At 38.1% G+C, this 13921-nt stretch overlaps 1 protein-coding gene across 1 annotated transcript; it reads left to right on the top strand.

Moving 5' to 3' along the window:
- Positions 1-8890: 8890 nt before the first annotated feature.
- On the top strand, positions 8891-11310 carry LOC116257317 (L-type lectin-domain containing receptor kinase SIT2-like). The gene has a single exon (XM_031633934.2). The coding sequence runs from the start codon at positions 8898-8900 to the stop codon at positions 10956-10958; it is 2061 nt and encodes a 686-aa protein (XP_031489794.1). The 5' UTR covers positions 8891-8897; the 3' UTR covers positions 10959-11310.
- Positions 11311-13921: the final 2611 nt, after the last annotated feature.

The raw sequence follows: 13921 nt of genomic DNA, 5'->3' as shown, positions 1-13921 counted from the left end.
TCAATAAAATTGTTACACCTTTAGTGCTAGATAATCGTGTCAGTAAAAGGAATAAACATAAAACATCAAAAATCGATTTTGAGTGACCTTTAATTTTTTTTTCATTAACAAATTTTTTGTTTACAATATAGTGTGGAAACGCCAATAAAAGTATGAAGTATGAACGGCACTGCCTTTACTGACTTTCGTAATAAAACGTCAATGCTGGATAGACAAGATGAGCCAATAGAAGGTGAATGGAGTTGAGAGCATAGTCACAGAAAACATGTTTTTTTTTAAAAAAAAAACACAAAAGAAGTACGATAAATTAACTAGCTATTTAAAAATTAAAAAAACACATTTTTTTAAAAAAAAGTGATAAAAAAGAAAAAACACGTGTTTAACGCTTTTTTAACACGTCTTTAACGCTTTTTTTTTCATGTTTTTTTTAATTTTTAATGTCAAACATTTTTTTTTCATTTTTTATTTTCTATTTGTTGCAAATCTACTTAGTTTTTATGTTTCTGTTATTAGTTTCTCACTTATTTATTTATTTTTTATTTTTAAATTATTAAAATTTTTAAAAGTTTGCCGTATCTTTTTATTTTTTCTTTTTTCTTAAGCTCACTATATTATACCCGAGAAAAACCTGGCCGCCATTAAAACTCTTATGTTATTTGTGACTACTTCAAAGTAACATGGCCATAATACAGCAGTACAAAGAGTTGAAGAAAATGTGTCAGAAAACATTAGGGATGAAACGTGGAAAACCAGAAATGCAGGCTGCCAGTGTGAACCAGCCGGAATGGAACCTGCAACCACCAGGAGCCAAGATGGGCGGAGCAGGATAATGAAGAGTCAACCACAGGACGGAATAGAAACCAGTGACCAAGGATAGTTGGCAGAGAACCACGTAAGATGAACCATGAACCATGAATGAAGACTATCAGAGAGAACAACTACGAAGGGGAGTTTGGGTTGAATGAGAGGGCAAGAGCAAGAGAGGATAGAGACGCAGGGAGAGAGAGAGAGTCGACTAGAATATTTAAAGGCACTATTGTTAAATGTATTGAAAATAAGTTAAGAATTGAGGGAATTGAAATCAGTGGTCTGCAAAATGTTGCATGATGGCTGAAATTTAAAGTTGTCAGTGGAAGGGTTAGCCTCATTGGGTTGTAATTTTAACTTTTGTCCATCCATGCAACAACATCTGCCACTCTGTCTAATTTCCATTTGTGTAAAAGTTAGCCTAAAGTATGACAGTTTTAAGTAGTGTTGTAATAGGTGTACCCTTCATACCTTGAAGTGTAGGCTAAAGGCGTTTTTTTGACAAAAAAAAGCCTCGAAGTGAAGAGGAGAGGTGCTTCTTGCCCGAAACTTGCACTTCCACCTCCCTCTCGCTCGCTCCGCCTTGGAAGACGTCCTCCCTCCGGTTGTCCCCTTGGGAGACGCCCTCCCTCTGGGCCCGCCTTCGCCACCAGTAGATTACTATCAACGTATTTTACGCCCATGCCACCACGCTTATGCAAGCCATACGCATTTGGAGAGAGGAAGGGGGATGAACGCGGGGTTGCCCTCTTCGTGGGCCCCACTTATTTTTTATGGTAATCCAGTTTTTGTGGTAATGACAGTTTGGATCCTCTGGGTGGTCCTTTTTTTGCAGCCCACCTGCCCCCCGTGAGGCCCGCTTTCACTGTCGCACTGTTGGGCTTTTGTTGTTTGGAGAATCTGTGGGCCTCCACGTTCTCCCCTCCCCCTCCCCCTCCCCCACAGCTCGTTCTATTTTCCCACCTCCTATCAGACTGCGTTTGATTCCCAGGTATCCCTTGGAAAATTGCTGTCTCGTTTTCCCCCCTTTTTTTTTCTTCGCCTTCACGAATTGCTTTGTTTTTATGAAGAGCTTTCTTACTAAGGAAAGGACATGGAATTGAATTGAGTCGTTTCGGTTTTAGTTTTTTTAACAAAGAAATTCAATTTCAATCAAAACTTTTTAGTGAGGGTGAATAGTATTTTGTTCTCCCATCCATTTGAATAAGAGTCCAAGCTTCCACCCAACTTCTTGTCTTCATAAAGTATCGGGTTTACTTTCAGTGCTTAGGGTAACTCTTCTATTGAGCTTCTATTAAACCATATACTTCATGAACCATGCCCCATTTTTTTTTCTTTTCTCAAATTGAAAAAAAAAAAAGCCTACATTGGTGACACTTTCACCAGGAGAGTCAGCTCTACACTAGTAACTTCACCACAGATGTGGCTGCTGGGGTGTGTATGCGTGCATGTTATTAAACCATATCTTAGTTTTCTTCATCATTTTTCTGTTTGTGTTATGTCTATTTTTCAATGAAATTCAGGTTTACAGAGAAGGTTTTTTAGTGAATGCAGGTGCATAATCTATGGAAACTACTTTTCTTGCATAATCTATGGAAAAATGTGTTGAAAGTAATTTAGTTGACCGCTTAATCCAGTTAACAATTTTCTCAACATTTACGGCAAGAATAATGAAAGTGTGGAAGATAATTAGGGACAAAGGAATTGGTTACCACCAAAGAGTCACGTCCAATTATTTTCCAGCTTGTTTGTATATGTCATTGTCCATTTGGTTTAAGATAGTCGTTCAGTAATTCAGTGAAATGAAAAATAAGGATCTCATTCATGTCAATGTACATTGGTTTCTTTCTTTCTTTAATTGTGGTCGGCCGTGCAGAGGAAGCTGGTGATCACAAGCTGCCATTAATTGTTGTCCTGTCCGTATATTCTCCCTTGAATGGCAGCTCTTTTTTCTCATTCCTTATGGATTATTTGGCAGCATGAATAGAACTGTGAGTGATTCATGAATCTATCCATTTTTTTTTAAGTGAATTCAATGTTCATGTGGGAAAATCTACCTGCTACCTTTCTAATTATTAACTCATGACATAGATGGTTGTAAAATGTATGAAAATTATTTATGTCAGGCTTCTTATAAATACTTAATGTCTTTGACATCTGATAATACTGTAGAAGTTATTTGTTTATCTAATGGAATAAGCTGGTTGAAGTCGGTGGCAGAGGCAAACAATTTTAGATTCTCAAGATGATAAATCTATATGAAGGTGCTAATTGTATACACATATGTGCTAATTATTGAATGCAGCAAAATGAAAAATCAATAAATTTTGTGCATTGGGGTGGGCAAATTAATTATATATAGCTTAGCAAACTGGTTCAAGTATGCAGTTAAGTGTTTAATTTGGAATTAGTTTAACAACGGTATGCTGGGAGAAAAAATGACAAAATCGCAATATATATATATATATATATATATATATATATATATATATATATATATATATATATATATATATATATATATCATTTTCGATTACCTATTAACAAAGAGACCGTTTGCGTGCTCCACAGGAAAGTCGTGGAGGATAGGGCAGTGTCTTCTTCACCCCGGTGGGCCCCAACCTTGGCTTTCAGTACATACCTGTCTATTTATCTCGTTTTCATACATCTATTAACAAGGAGACAGTTTGCGTGCTCAACGGGAAGAAGTGGAGAACGGGGAAGTGTCTTCTTCCACCCTCCTACCCCGGCGGGCCCCACCCCTAGCTTTCGGCATCAGTACATACCTGTACATACTCCATATATCCCATTTTCATACATCTATTAACAAGGAGGCGGTTTGCGTGCTCCACTGCAAGACGTGGAGGACGGGGAAGAACGGGCGGGCACCAACCCTGGCTTTTGGTATCGGTACATAGTGTATCTCCAACGTGCTTTTCTTATTAAAAAGGGGAAAGCACATTGGATATACAAAGGCCAGATCCATCTATTTTGGCTTGTTTTGGATTTCAAAACACGCAATTGTATAGGTAAAGGCAGTTCAATTTTGGATCTGGATTGCGATCAAGTAATTGATATCCCCATGTTGGGCCGTTTGAATTAAAGTCCTCAATATATACTTACACAAATTCAAAATTTCTTATCCAAAATATCTTAATAAATACTTGAACCAAATTTTGTTTATATATGTCACATTTTTTTGTTGTTCTTTCCCTCAGTTTTTGCTCACTATCTCAACTACTTTTTTTTTTGTTTGAAAAAACACTCCTATATATATATATATATATATATATACATCACAATTTTTGGTTGCCCTTTCCCTCCGTTTTTTCTCACTAACTCAACTATACAGCAAACCCTTTGCGTCTTTGGAAAAAAAATAAAAGGAATTTTGCGAAGAAGCAAAGAGAGGGATGGTTGCGTCAGCTTATTTTTTGCTAGAATGACATCAATGATTGATTTGAAATGAATAAAAAGACTTGGTTTGGAATGGAATGAAAAGGAAAAATTCAAGTAAGAGATTCATTTGTTGTATCATATGAGTGGAAATCAAAATGTTGGCATGGAATATTTAGGAAAGGGATAGCATATTTTTTTAAATCTTTTACAAAGCATTGCTAATTTATGTTATGTAGGTTATATGCACTGGGAAGGAATGCGCTTATAATTACTGTGAAGAAATGAAAATGTTCAAGAAATGTACCCTTGATATGTATCTCCAAAAAAGAGCTTTTATTTTACAACCAAAATATTGCCACAAAAAAAAAATAGAGAAATTTTCATGGATTTTCTCTCTTTATTGTGAAGAAATGAAAATGATTAAGAAATGTACCCTTGATATGTAGCTCGAAGTAACAAACTTTATTCTTCAACAAACATGTTGTCACATAAACAAAATAGAGAAATTTTCATGGATTTACTGTCGTTATAAAGATGCTGCATTGGAAGAAAAATAAGTTTTCCAAAAGTTGATGACAAATTATAAGATTTTTAGGAAATAAAACATTATAACAAGAAGGAAGAGACCGATTTAAGAACCACTTTTCTGTCTCAACTAGGATAAATTCAACGTTGTAATTATTTAATGTAATAAAAATTTTAGTGGATATAGAAAATTAAAAAGTCTTAAAAATATATTTGAAAAAGATTTTGATTAGTAGCAACTAAATCTAACATTAATAAACCTTGTGCACACAAATCGTGTACTTGTTTTCTTTTCTTTGAACGCTTGTGTTCCTTAGTTCGTTATTTGTTTTTTGAAAAGACATAAATTTAAACGAAAGAAAAAAGATCATAAGCAGTAAAGTAGACAAAGTCTTACCCAGGTCCCGAAGGAGCCAGGAATCCAAGTGGCCAGCGCAAGGGAAGAGTGCCTTTGAATTATTCATAATATCTTTAATTTAAAACAATAATTCTTAATTTTGAGGCTATCAATTTGTTGAGATCAGTTCTTTCTATTGATGTTGTGTCTTGTAATTAGCATAGGTATGTTTGCCATTTAACTTCTGCCAAGATGAATTGACCTAAAAAGATTGAAAAGACCCCAAATTCTCCTTTCTTCTGTGGTTTTGGCTGCATCATATCTGGGTGGGCTGGAGTGTGGTACACCCTTGAACTTGAGTGTCACGATCACACTTCTCACAGCCCAGGAATGTAAAACCCTTGGGAATCAAACAAGCAACATGTCTTCTACACATCTGCCCATGCAACCAATTATGCTATAACAATTGATGCATATATTATGAGTTAATGCTCAATTTAACAAAGAAAATTTTCCAACTAAGGATATGCCAGGTGGTAGCTAGTTTACCTATTTTTACTCAAAAAAAAAAAGGATCAGGAAACCATAGAATGTTTCACGCATCAGGCACTAAGCGAAACACACTGATGAGAAAAGGCAGCTATACCAATTAACTAGTATCAATCTTCTCATCTATATAACTATATCTGCATAAAGATCTCCTTCCTTAGAATTCACTACAAAAACAAGCCTATACCGGTGAAAGTAATGTCGGTACTGTCACTGTTGTTTGTCGTGTTCGGGTAGCCTATAGCGGTGAATGTGTGTCATCGGTAGAGTTGTCGATATTTCATCGCTACAGTTAGCTCCACCGGTGAAAAAGTCACCCTAAAATCTTAGGTTGCCAAGACTCTGGGTTTAGCGGTGATTTATTTCACTGTTTCGAGGTGACCCCGCCATTCTTTGCCTTTTTTGGTGCACTTTATCACTAGTATGTCCATTATGAATGAAAAAATAAAAACCTGATTCAATAGTAAAATTCTATAAAGGATTTAAATCTTGCATACATCTAATGAAAATAGCGCTACATCAATATTTGTAGCAGGCCACACCAATTCCTATTTTTGTCCTTGTTCCGTACAGTGAAGTACCTACATATAGTGTTGCTGCAATTCAAATTCTACAACATGCCATTTGAATGCAAACGTCATAAGGCTGTAAAAACCGGAAGGAATCAAAGTTGATATCCATAAAAATAGCATGTGAAAAGCAAACATAAATGTATTTCTATACTACCTCAATAGCAGAAGTGATCAGCAATGTGTAAAGTACATAACAATTTCCTAAACAATTTTTTTGAACCTTCATCACCAATAGCTAACTTTCTTCTCTCCAAATTGATGATTTTGTAACAAATTTACTAATTCAGCCTGTAAAAAAAGAAGTGAAGGCTGCACGAAAATTTTTCATTAAGAAAATATGTAGAGACCACATAAAATTTGGTAGATTTCATATTTCATAGTTGAAATTTAAAACATGACCCAACGTAGAATTAGATGATTACAATCTTAATTGCTCAAGAAAACATACCTGAACTCATGCTCTTCCCCTTTCCATCGACTCAGAATCTCAGAGCATTGTGGACAATTTATCAATCATAAAGCAGCATATGAAATCAATTAGCATGATATGAAAGTTTCAATCTGTTTTGTCTGCATATGATCAGGTTTATTTATAGCTGGTTACAATTTTCCTTTTGGGTTGTCTTAACAATTCTCCATGTGCTACAATGTTTCACTGGCTAATAGTTGTCCATGCTACATGTTGAACTATCTTGAGGCCTTTGAAAAGAATGCTTTTTAAATTTAGATAGGTAATTTTGATGTTATTCATGTTGATTCTCGCTCTATAGAATGGTGGTTTTCTTTTTTCCAATCACGCTACTAAGACTACCCACTAGTGCAGATCGATATCTACTTCCTCATACATATCTTGTTTCATATGCTTATACACCAAGATTGGTAGTCCTTGCATCTGGTTTTGCAAATGACAATGCTTTAAGCTACAATTACTCCAACAAACCTGTGGTTGAATGCTTGTAAGTTAGCACCTCTCCTGTCCTTAATGTGTTGATTGAGTGTGGGGAGTTACCCAAAGCAGCAAAATTTCAAATTGGGTTTTGAGAAGATCTTAAGAGAAAGGGATCCACCCACCAGTACGATGTCCAACTGTTCTTGTTGCCTTTAACAGGGGTAATTGGATCAAGGGCTCCATTTGATATGGGTCATCCCTTAATAGAAGCTATGGCAACAAGGGTTCTCACAGAGGTCATTTGAGCAATTGGGGTAAAAGTATCATCACACAAAATAGCATAGCAGCAGCTCTAGCTCTGTATCTTCTGTAGCTTATGGCTTTAATGATCTATTAATCTCACATGGCATGGCCGAAATTGAAAACTAATTGCAGGCCTTAATCGGGATTTACTAGATCAGTTAGTTCCAGGTGTTTGGTGCTGTTGATATGCAAATCTTAAATGTAGAATGTATTTTATAAAATATACAAATTACAAAATCTTTTAGGCAAATTCAGATGGTCCAATATTTCATCCACCATAGACAAAAGGAAAATGACAGAAAAGGTTAAGAAAAAAGAAACACAAAAACTAAAGAATGAAAAAAACCGCCCCACCATATTTCACTAAGCAACAAGAAGACCATTATAATAAAGAATGGAAGAAAGTCAGGAAATGGCCCCACCTCTTCCTGAAGCGTGCTCGTGCTCAGTGCGCCTGTTGGCTCTTGGTCACTCCTGCAGAAGCAGCAGACCTGCTCCAGTGCTCGATGCTCCCTTTCTTTCTCACTCATTTTCTCTGTCACACTCGGGGTTGGAGTTGGATCTGGGTAGGGCCAAATTGAACCCGGATCCAAATACTACATATAAGTAATAAAATTTTTAAATTTTTATAATTAATTTTTTTTTTTCATCCGCCTGGGGTAGGGCCATGGTGGCCCCCCTCCCTCTACCACTGGCTGCAGTGGCGATCTGGGATATATCAGGAGGCTTCACTGTAGGTACCTTCTATCTGTTGGATCATGTGATGAAGAGATGTTCTGTTCTGCCCGTGAGTGCCTACGGGGATTTCTGTTGTTGCTCGGCACGATGACCATGACGTTGTCAGAGAACCACGGTTGGAAGTCTAGGAATAATTTTTGGAGGTTTTGAATACCTTGTTTCTGTTAATGAATCGTAACTGTAATATGTGTTAAGATTTGAAGACATTTGTTTTACAAAAATTAAATATTATTTTGGGTTATGTTTCATTCATGGCTAGATTTTTCCATACTCAAAGAAATTCTGACCATTCTTTCTACTCTACAGGTAGTTCATGATAGATTTTAGCTCTTAGAGTGACGACCTCAGGCTTTGGGATGGACGGGCATTGGCAATCTCGACACTGTGTCAGTTTTGAAACTTGTGTTTATTCTAGTTGTTTGGGTCCAAGTATTTTCTTATTGAAATAAAACAGTGTCTGATTTCTTTATGTTTTGGTCATGACCCAATATTGTTTCTGCTATTATAGAAATGAAAAAAAAAAAAATTGGTGTCAAAAATTGGGTTGTGACAAGCTCGGCTCGGCCCAGCCCATTCTGTTTAGCAGTTAAAAAATGGGGCGGTTCGGGCCTTGGACGTGGTTGACTATGCCCGATATCTGGCAGGGCCCGTCCTCTTAATAGCTGGGCCAGGTAGTGTTCTGATGTGGTCCAAATTTTGGACATTAATGGCGTTCAGTAAAAGGGCCACGGCTGACCCCATGCCCAGGCCTGGCGTCTTCTCCCTCCTCTATCGATACATGAAAGAGCAAAACGGTGGAAACGAATGCGCTGCTAATTTTTGTGCATGTTTCTCAGCCCTCTTCCTTATCATGGCGCTTCGGCTGTCAAGGTTTCTCCTGATCTTCCTTCATATTGTTGCTCATATCTGCCGATCACCTGTGGCTGCACTCAGTAGCATCTTTGTCTTAAACCGCTTCCAGCAGTCGGACTTGAGCTTATCAGACTCCGCAACCATAACTCAGACGGGGGCCCTTTGCCTGACTAACTGTCATCATAGCACAAATCCAGCCATCAAAGGCCATGCGTTCTACCCTTCAATTCTTCAATTCAAAAAATCTCCCGTTGCTAGGACAACCCAATCGTTCAGTACTCATTTCGTGTTTGAAATCGAATCGGAGTTCCAGGAGCAAGGTGGCCATGGCTTCGCCTTCGTAGTTTCGCCCTCCACCAACTTCTCCGATGCCACTGGAGGGCCTTACCTTGGCCTCTTCAACGAGTCGAACAACGGAAATCCAACCAATCATATATTTGCTGTTGAATTCGACACAGTTCAACAAGCACATTTGGATGACATAGATGGAAACCATGTGGGCATCGATGTCAATGGTGTGAACTCCAGTGTCTCCGAATCGGCTGCGTACTATACAGACTATGGCAAGATGGAAGTGGTGGTTCTAGACAGCCTGACGCCCATTCAGGCATGGATAGAATATGATGGACAGATGAAGCAGCTGAATGTCACCATAGCTCCAGTGTCCCACCCACTCAAGCCTACCCGCTCGCTAATATCATATTCCATTGACCTGTCTTCTATTCTGCTCGAACACATGTATGTTGGCTTCTCTTCTGGTACACAAAGGCTGGTTAGCAAGCACTATATTTTGGGATGGAGCTTCAAGATGGACGAACCAGAACTGGACCTTTCAAGCCTTCCCTCTATTAGTGATGAAGCTCCTGTGTGGAAGTCTTCTAAGTTGTTCTTGAACATTTCCGTAGCATCGGTGGCTCTATCGTTTCTCATTATCACAGCTGGCATTTTTTTTTTGGCCTATAGGAAGCGAAAGCTCACATCCGAAAAGATAGAAGGATGGGAGATAGACTACCCACATAGGTTCTCGTACAAGGAACTCTACAGGGCAACCAAGGGTTTCAAGGATGAATTGGGCAAAGGAGGTTTCGGCAGTGTCTACAAAGGTGTTCTGCCAGGCACCGGAATAGAGGTTGCGGTCAAGAAAGTATCACATGAATCAAGACAGGGAATGAGGGAGTTTGTTGCAGAAGTGTCGAGCTTGGGGAGGATGAGACACAGAAACCTGGTCCAATTGCATGGTTGGTGTAGACGAGGAGACGACCTGCTCCTGGTTTATGAATTGATGCCCAATGGGAGCCTAGACGGTTTCCTTTTTGATGTGAAAGCGGGATGCCTCAGTTGGGAACAGAGGTTCAATATTCTGAAGGGAATTGCTTCCGGCCTGCTGTATCTTCATGAAGAATGGGAGCAAGTGGTTGTGCACAGAGATGTTAAAGCAAGTAACGTGTTGTTGGATGGTGATCTAAATGGCAGGCTGAGTGATTTTGGGCTTGCCAGACTCTATGAGCATGAGACAAATCCAAAGACAACCCACATCGTTGGGAGTTTTGGGTACATGGCGCCGGAGCTCTCCCGCACCTACAAGTCCACGACGAGTTCGGATGTGTATTCTTATGGTGCCTTACTCCTAGAGGTGGCCTGTGGCAGGAGGCCTTTTGAGCCCGGGAGGCCCTCTGAGGAGATTATTCTGGTTGAGTTAGTCGACTCTCTGTGGAAGGGTGGACGAATACTGGACGCTATGGACAAGAAGCTCGAGAATTGCTATGTGGTGGAGGAAGCAGAGCTTGTGCTGAAGCTTGGCGTTCTCTGCTCACAGAATGCGCCAGAATCAAGGCCAAGCATGCGGCAATTGACTCAGTTTCTTAATGGCGATGCCTCCGTACAAGAATATCTAAATTACAAGGATTCAGTAATTCAAGACGATATAGGCATGGACCAAAATCCTTCCTCAGATAAGGTCATCAACAACTTCAGACACTCAGGCTGATCATAACATATGAAGACAACTCCAGCATGCCTTTGCAGAAGCATCAGTTAGAAGTCATCGTTCTGTAAATCCTATTGCGAGTTGTTAAGCTAGCAGAATATGATACTTCGCTTGATTCTTCTTGACTGGTAATTGGCTACAAGATCTCTCACGTCTGTCATTCTTGTGTCCCAGTCCCAGTCACGTTGCTGTTCCCTGTGCCGTTTCTCTTACTCCAAGCCGTACAGGCTTCGCCTACCAAAATGTTTATATGATTTGTACTACTTAACTAAGTTCGATCGTTTTCTCGCTTTTTGTTTTACTTCTTTTGGGTCATGAGGAGTTCAGTATGAATAAATTGTTCAAGGTTTCATAGTTGATTCTCTCTTTTTCTTTTACATTGTTTTATCTTTTTCTCAGCTCGTTTTAGATGTTATCAATCACATTTGTGAAACTGTGTTGTTATGAATATAAGTTCAAATTTTCATTAACCACTATCTTTCTTCTACTCATTTTCATGTTAGTTTTTAAATTTATTGATACTTCCTTTGATACTAGTTTTAACATGTGTTTTCGGCTAATGATTCCTAGAACAAAAAACTGCGTGTTAAGAAACGCAAGCCAGTGACTTGCTAAAGACAGGAAAAAATTGGCACGTTTATCTTCGCATAAATTCAGTTCGCAAGTGCATTATTCAAAACAGCTAAATGTAATAATCAATTCCGGCATAATAGAAAATCACAAAACCCTCAAAACTAAATCCAGCCCATTTGAAACCTAGTCGGAGGCAGAGACATGTGGGCGATTGCCCACACAGCCTTATAAAATCTTTTTATTTACTTATTGGTTGACTCCAATTTTTTATATATTTACATATAAAATGCCCCTTAAATATAGGGTGAATGTTTCTCAGCCAAATACATCTGGCCCTGGTGGAATCTCTAACTACAATTTGCCGTTCCAAAAAGTGTGGGTAGCTCATGCTTTTTGAACGTTGACAGTGTTTGAAGGTGAATTTCGCAACTTCGATGGTGAAAAAATATCTTCTTTCTCAATCACCTTAAAAATACCTGGTTTTAGGATATCCTTGTAGGCTACCAACTTCGTCAACATGCTCATTATGAATTGTCGGTTGTCCGATCGACTCCAAAAATTACTCAAGTTCGTGAACCTGCTCACAATCTTGTTCGCTGTTCGCATCATCCCCAAACGTGGAAGACGTGGAAGATCTTGTCCCTTGTTCATTGCACAGTCCTACTCGCAAGTGAGTGGCATATCCACATAACAAAACTAATTATATATATATATATATATATATATATTAATGTTTTGACATATTTAATTGTTATATGAGTGTTATTGAATGAGTGGTCCTCACGAGAAAAAAATTTCTGGTTGGTTGGCTAGTGAGAAGAAGGTGGCTGTCGTTAAATTGAGAAAACGCCTGGCATCTCGCCGGGGGTGCGCGATTGGTACCCAATACCAGCCTGACGTGGGCTCGGTCTCATGCTAGAAAAAAATGCATTGGGCTGGCCCGAGTGGGCACCACTAAGCAGCTCGATAATATGTTTTTAATATTATGTTTATTAATTTTAATATAGAATCATAATATTGTACTATGTTTAATTATATTTATATATTAGTTTACATTAAAAATATATATGTTTTAATTTTAACCAGTCCAGCCCGAGCTTGGGTTTCAAAAAATAGGTCTGGATCTAAAATTATGTTTTGGATCTGCTTTTTTAGAATAAGGAATTGGATATTGACCCGTTTTTTTTTTCAGAATAGTAAATTGGATTTGGATATGTATCTAAGGATATATTTTGGATACAGAGCTGTAATTTGGATATGGATTTAGATTTGGGACGTATTTTTTGATATGGAGCTGAGATTTTATATCTGGATATGCATTTATGGATCTGTCTTGGATCTAGAGATGTAATTTATATTTAGATATGGATCTAAGCATCTGTTTTGGATCTAGATCTGTAATTTAGATCTGAATATGGTTCTAAGAATTTTTTTGATCTTGAGCTACAATTTGGATCTGAATCTAGATTTTGGGATCTGTTTTGTATTCGAATCTGAGATCTGGATCTGGATATTGATATAAGGATCTGTTTTGAATGTAGAACTGGAATTTGGATCTGAATGTGGATCTAGGGATCTGTTTTAGATATGGAGCAGGGATCTGGATCCTGATTTTTATCTAGGGTTCTGTTTTGGATATGGAGCCAATATTTGGATCCAGATTTAGATCTAAGGATTTGTTTAGGCCCAAAGTCTGCAAGTCAATTGTAATTGTGGGCAATCTGGTCATTATCTTTAGTTCTTGCTTTGCCTTTCTTCCCGTCCACCTGAAAATTACTTCTCTCTCTTGGGGCATGTTATCCATAAATCGATTTGATCAATTTGCATATGCATCTCCCCCTCTCTTCCATATACATAGACACACACACATGCATGACTTTATGCCAATCTTAAGATTATGACCAAGATTTGCATCTGGCTATTGGTTTCAATAATAATTTAAATTCAATGTCATGTGGAACTTGAATTTACAGCATGAAATCAGATACACTAAAGATTAGCACAAATTCTAATGAACCTGAAACGGGGAACTCTAAGCGATGTAGAAGGATTGTGTTGGGGGATCTTTCCACCATATTTATTTAGCAGTGTGTAAATTCACTAATTTAATTTCTTCTTTGGCACAACTTGATAAAAAACGTATGATTCAGTATGTTCATCATCTGCTCCAGTATTATAAATATGTTTCACCAGATTGAAGAGAAAATAAATCACACTGCTACTGATGGAAACATTCATGTGAACGACAGAAACATCTGGAATTTAGTTAAAGAAGCAGAATCTGAATTTAACTAGTACAGCTGAGAGGAAGAATGGTGCATGGAATCCAAAGAATAGCGTGAAAGCCAACGGCTGGGGCCAGTGAAGAATGAGTAACCGAATTGAAGGCT

The sequence above is a fragment of the Nymphaea colorata genome, chromosome 7 (assembly GCF_008831285.2).
Source record: "Nymphaea colorata isolate Beijing-Zhang1983 chromosome 7, ASM883128v2, whole genome shotgun sequence".
Classification (NCBI taxonomy): Eukaryota; Viridiplantae; Streptophyta; class Magnoliopsida; order Nymphaeales; family Nymphaeaceae; genus Nymphaea; species Nymphaea colorata.
Note: the sequence above shows the minus strand (reverse complement) of the source record. Positions and strands in the feature narration are given on the sequence as shown.

What these genes read in the sequence shown, in the direction of transcription:
- LOC116257317 (XM_031633934.2), top strand. Translation starts at nt 8,898, where the DNA reads ATGAAAGAGCAAAACGGTGGAAACGAATGCGCTGCTAATTTTTGTGCA.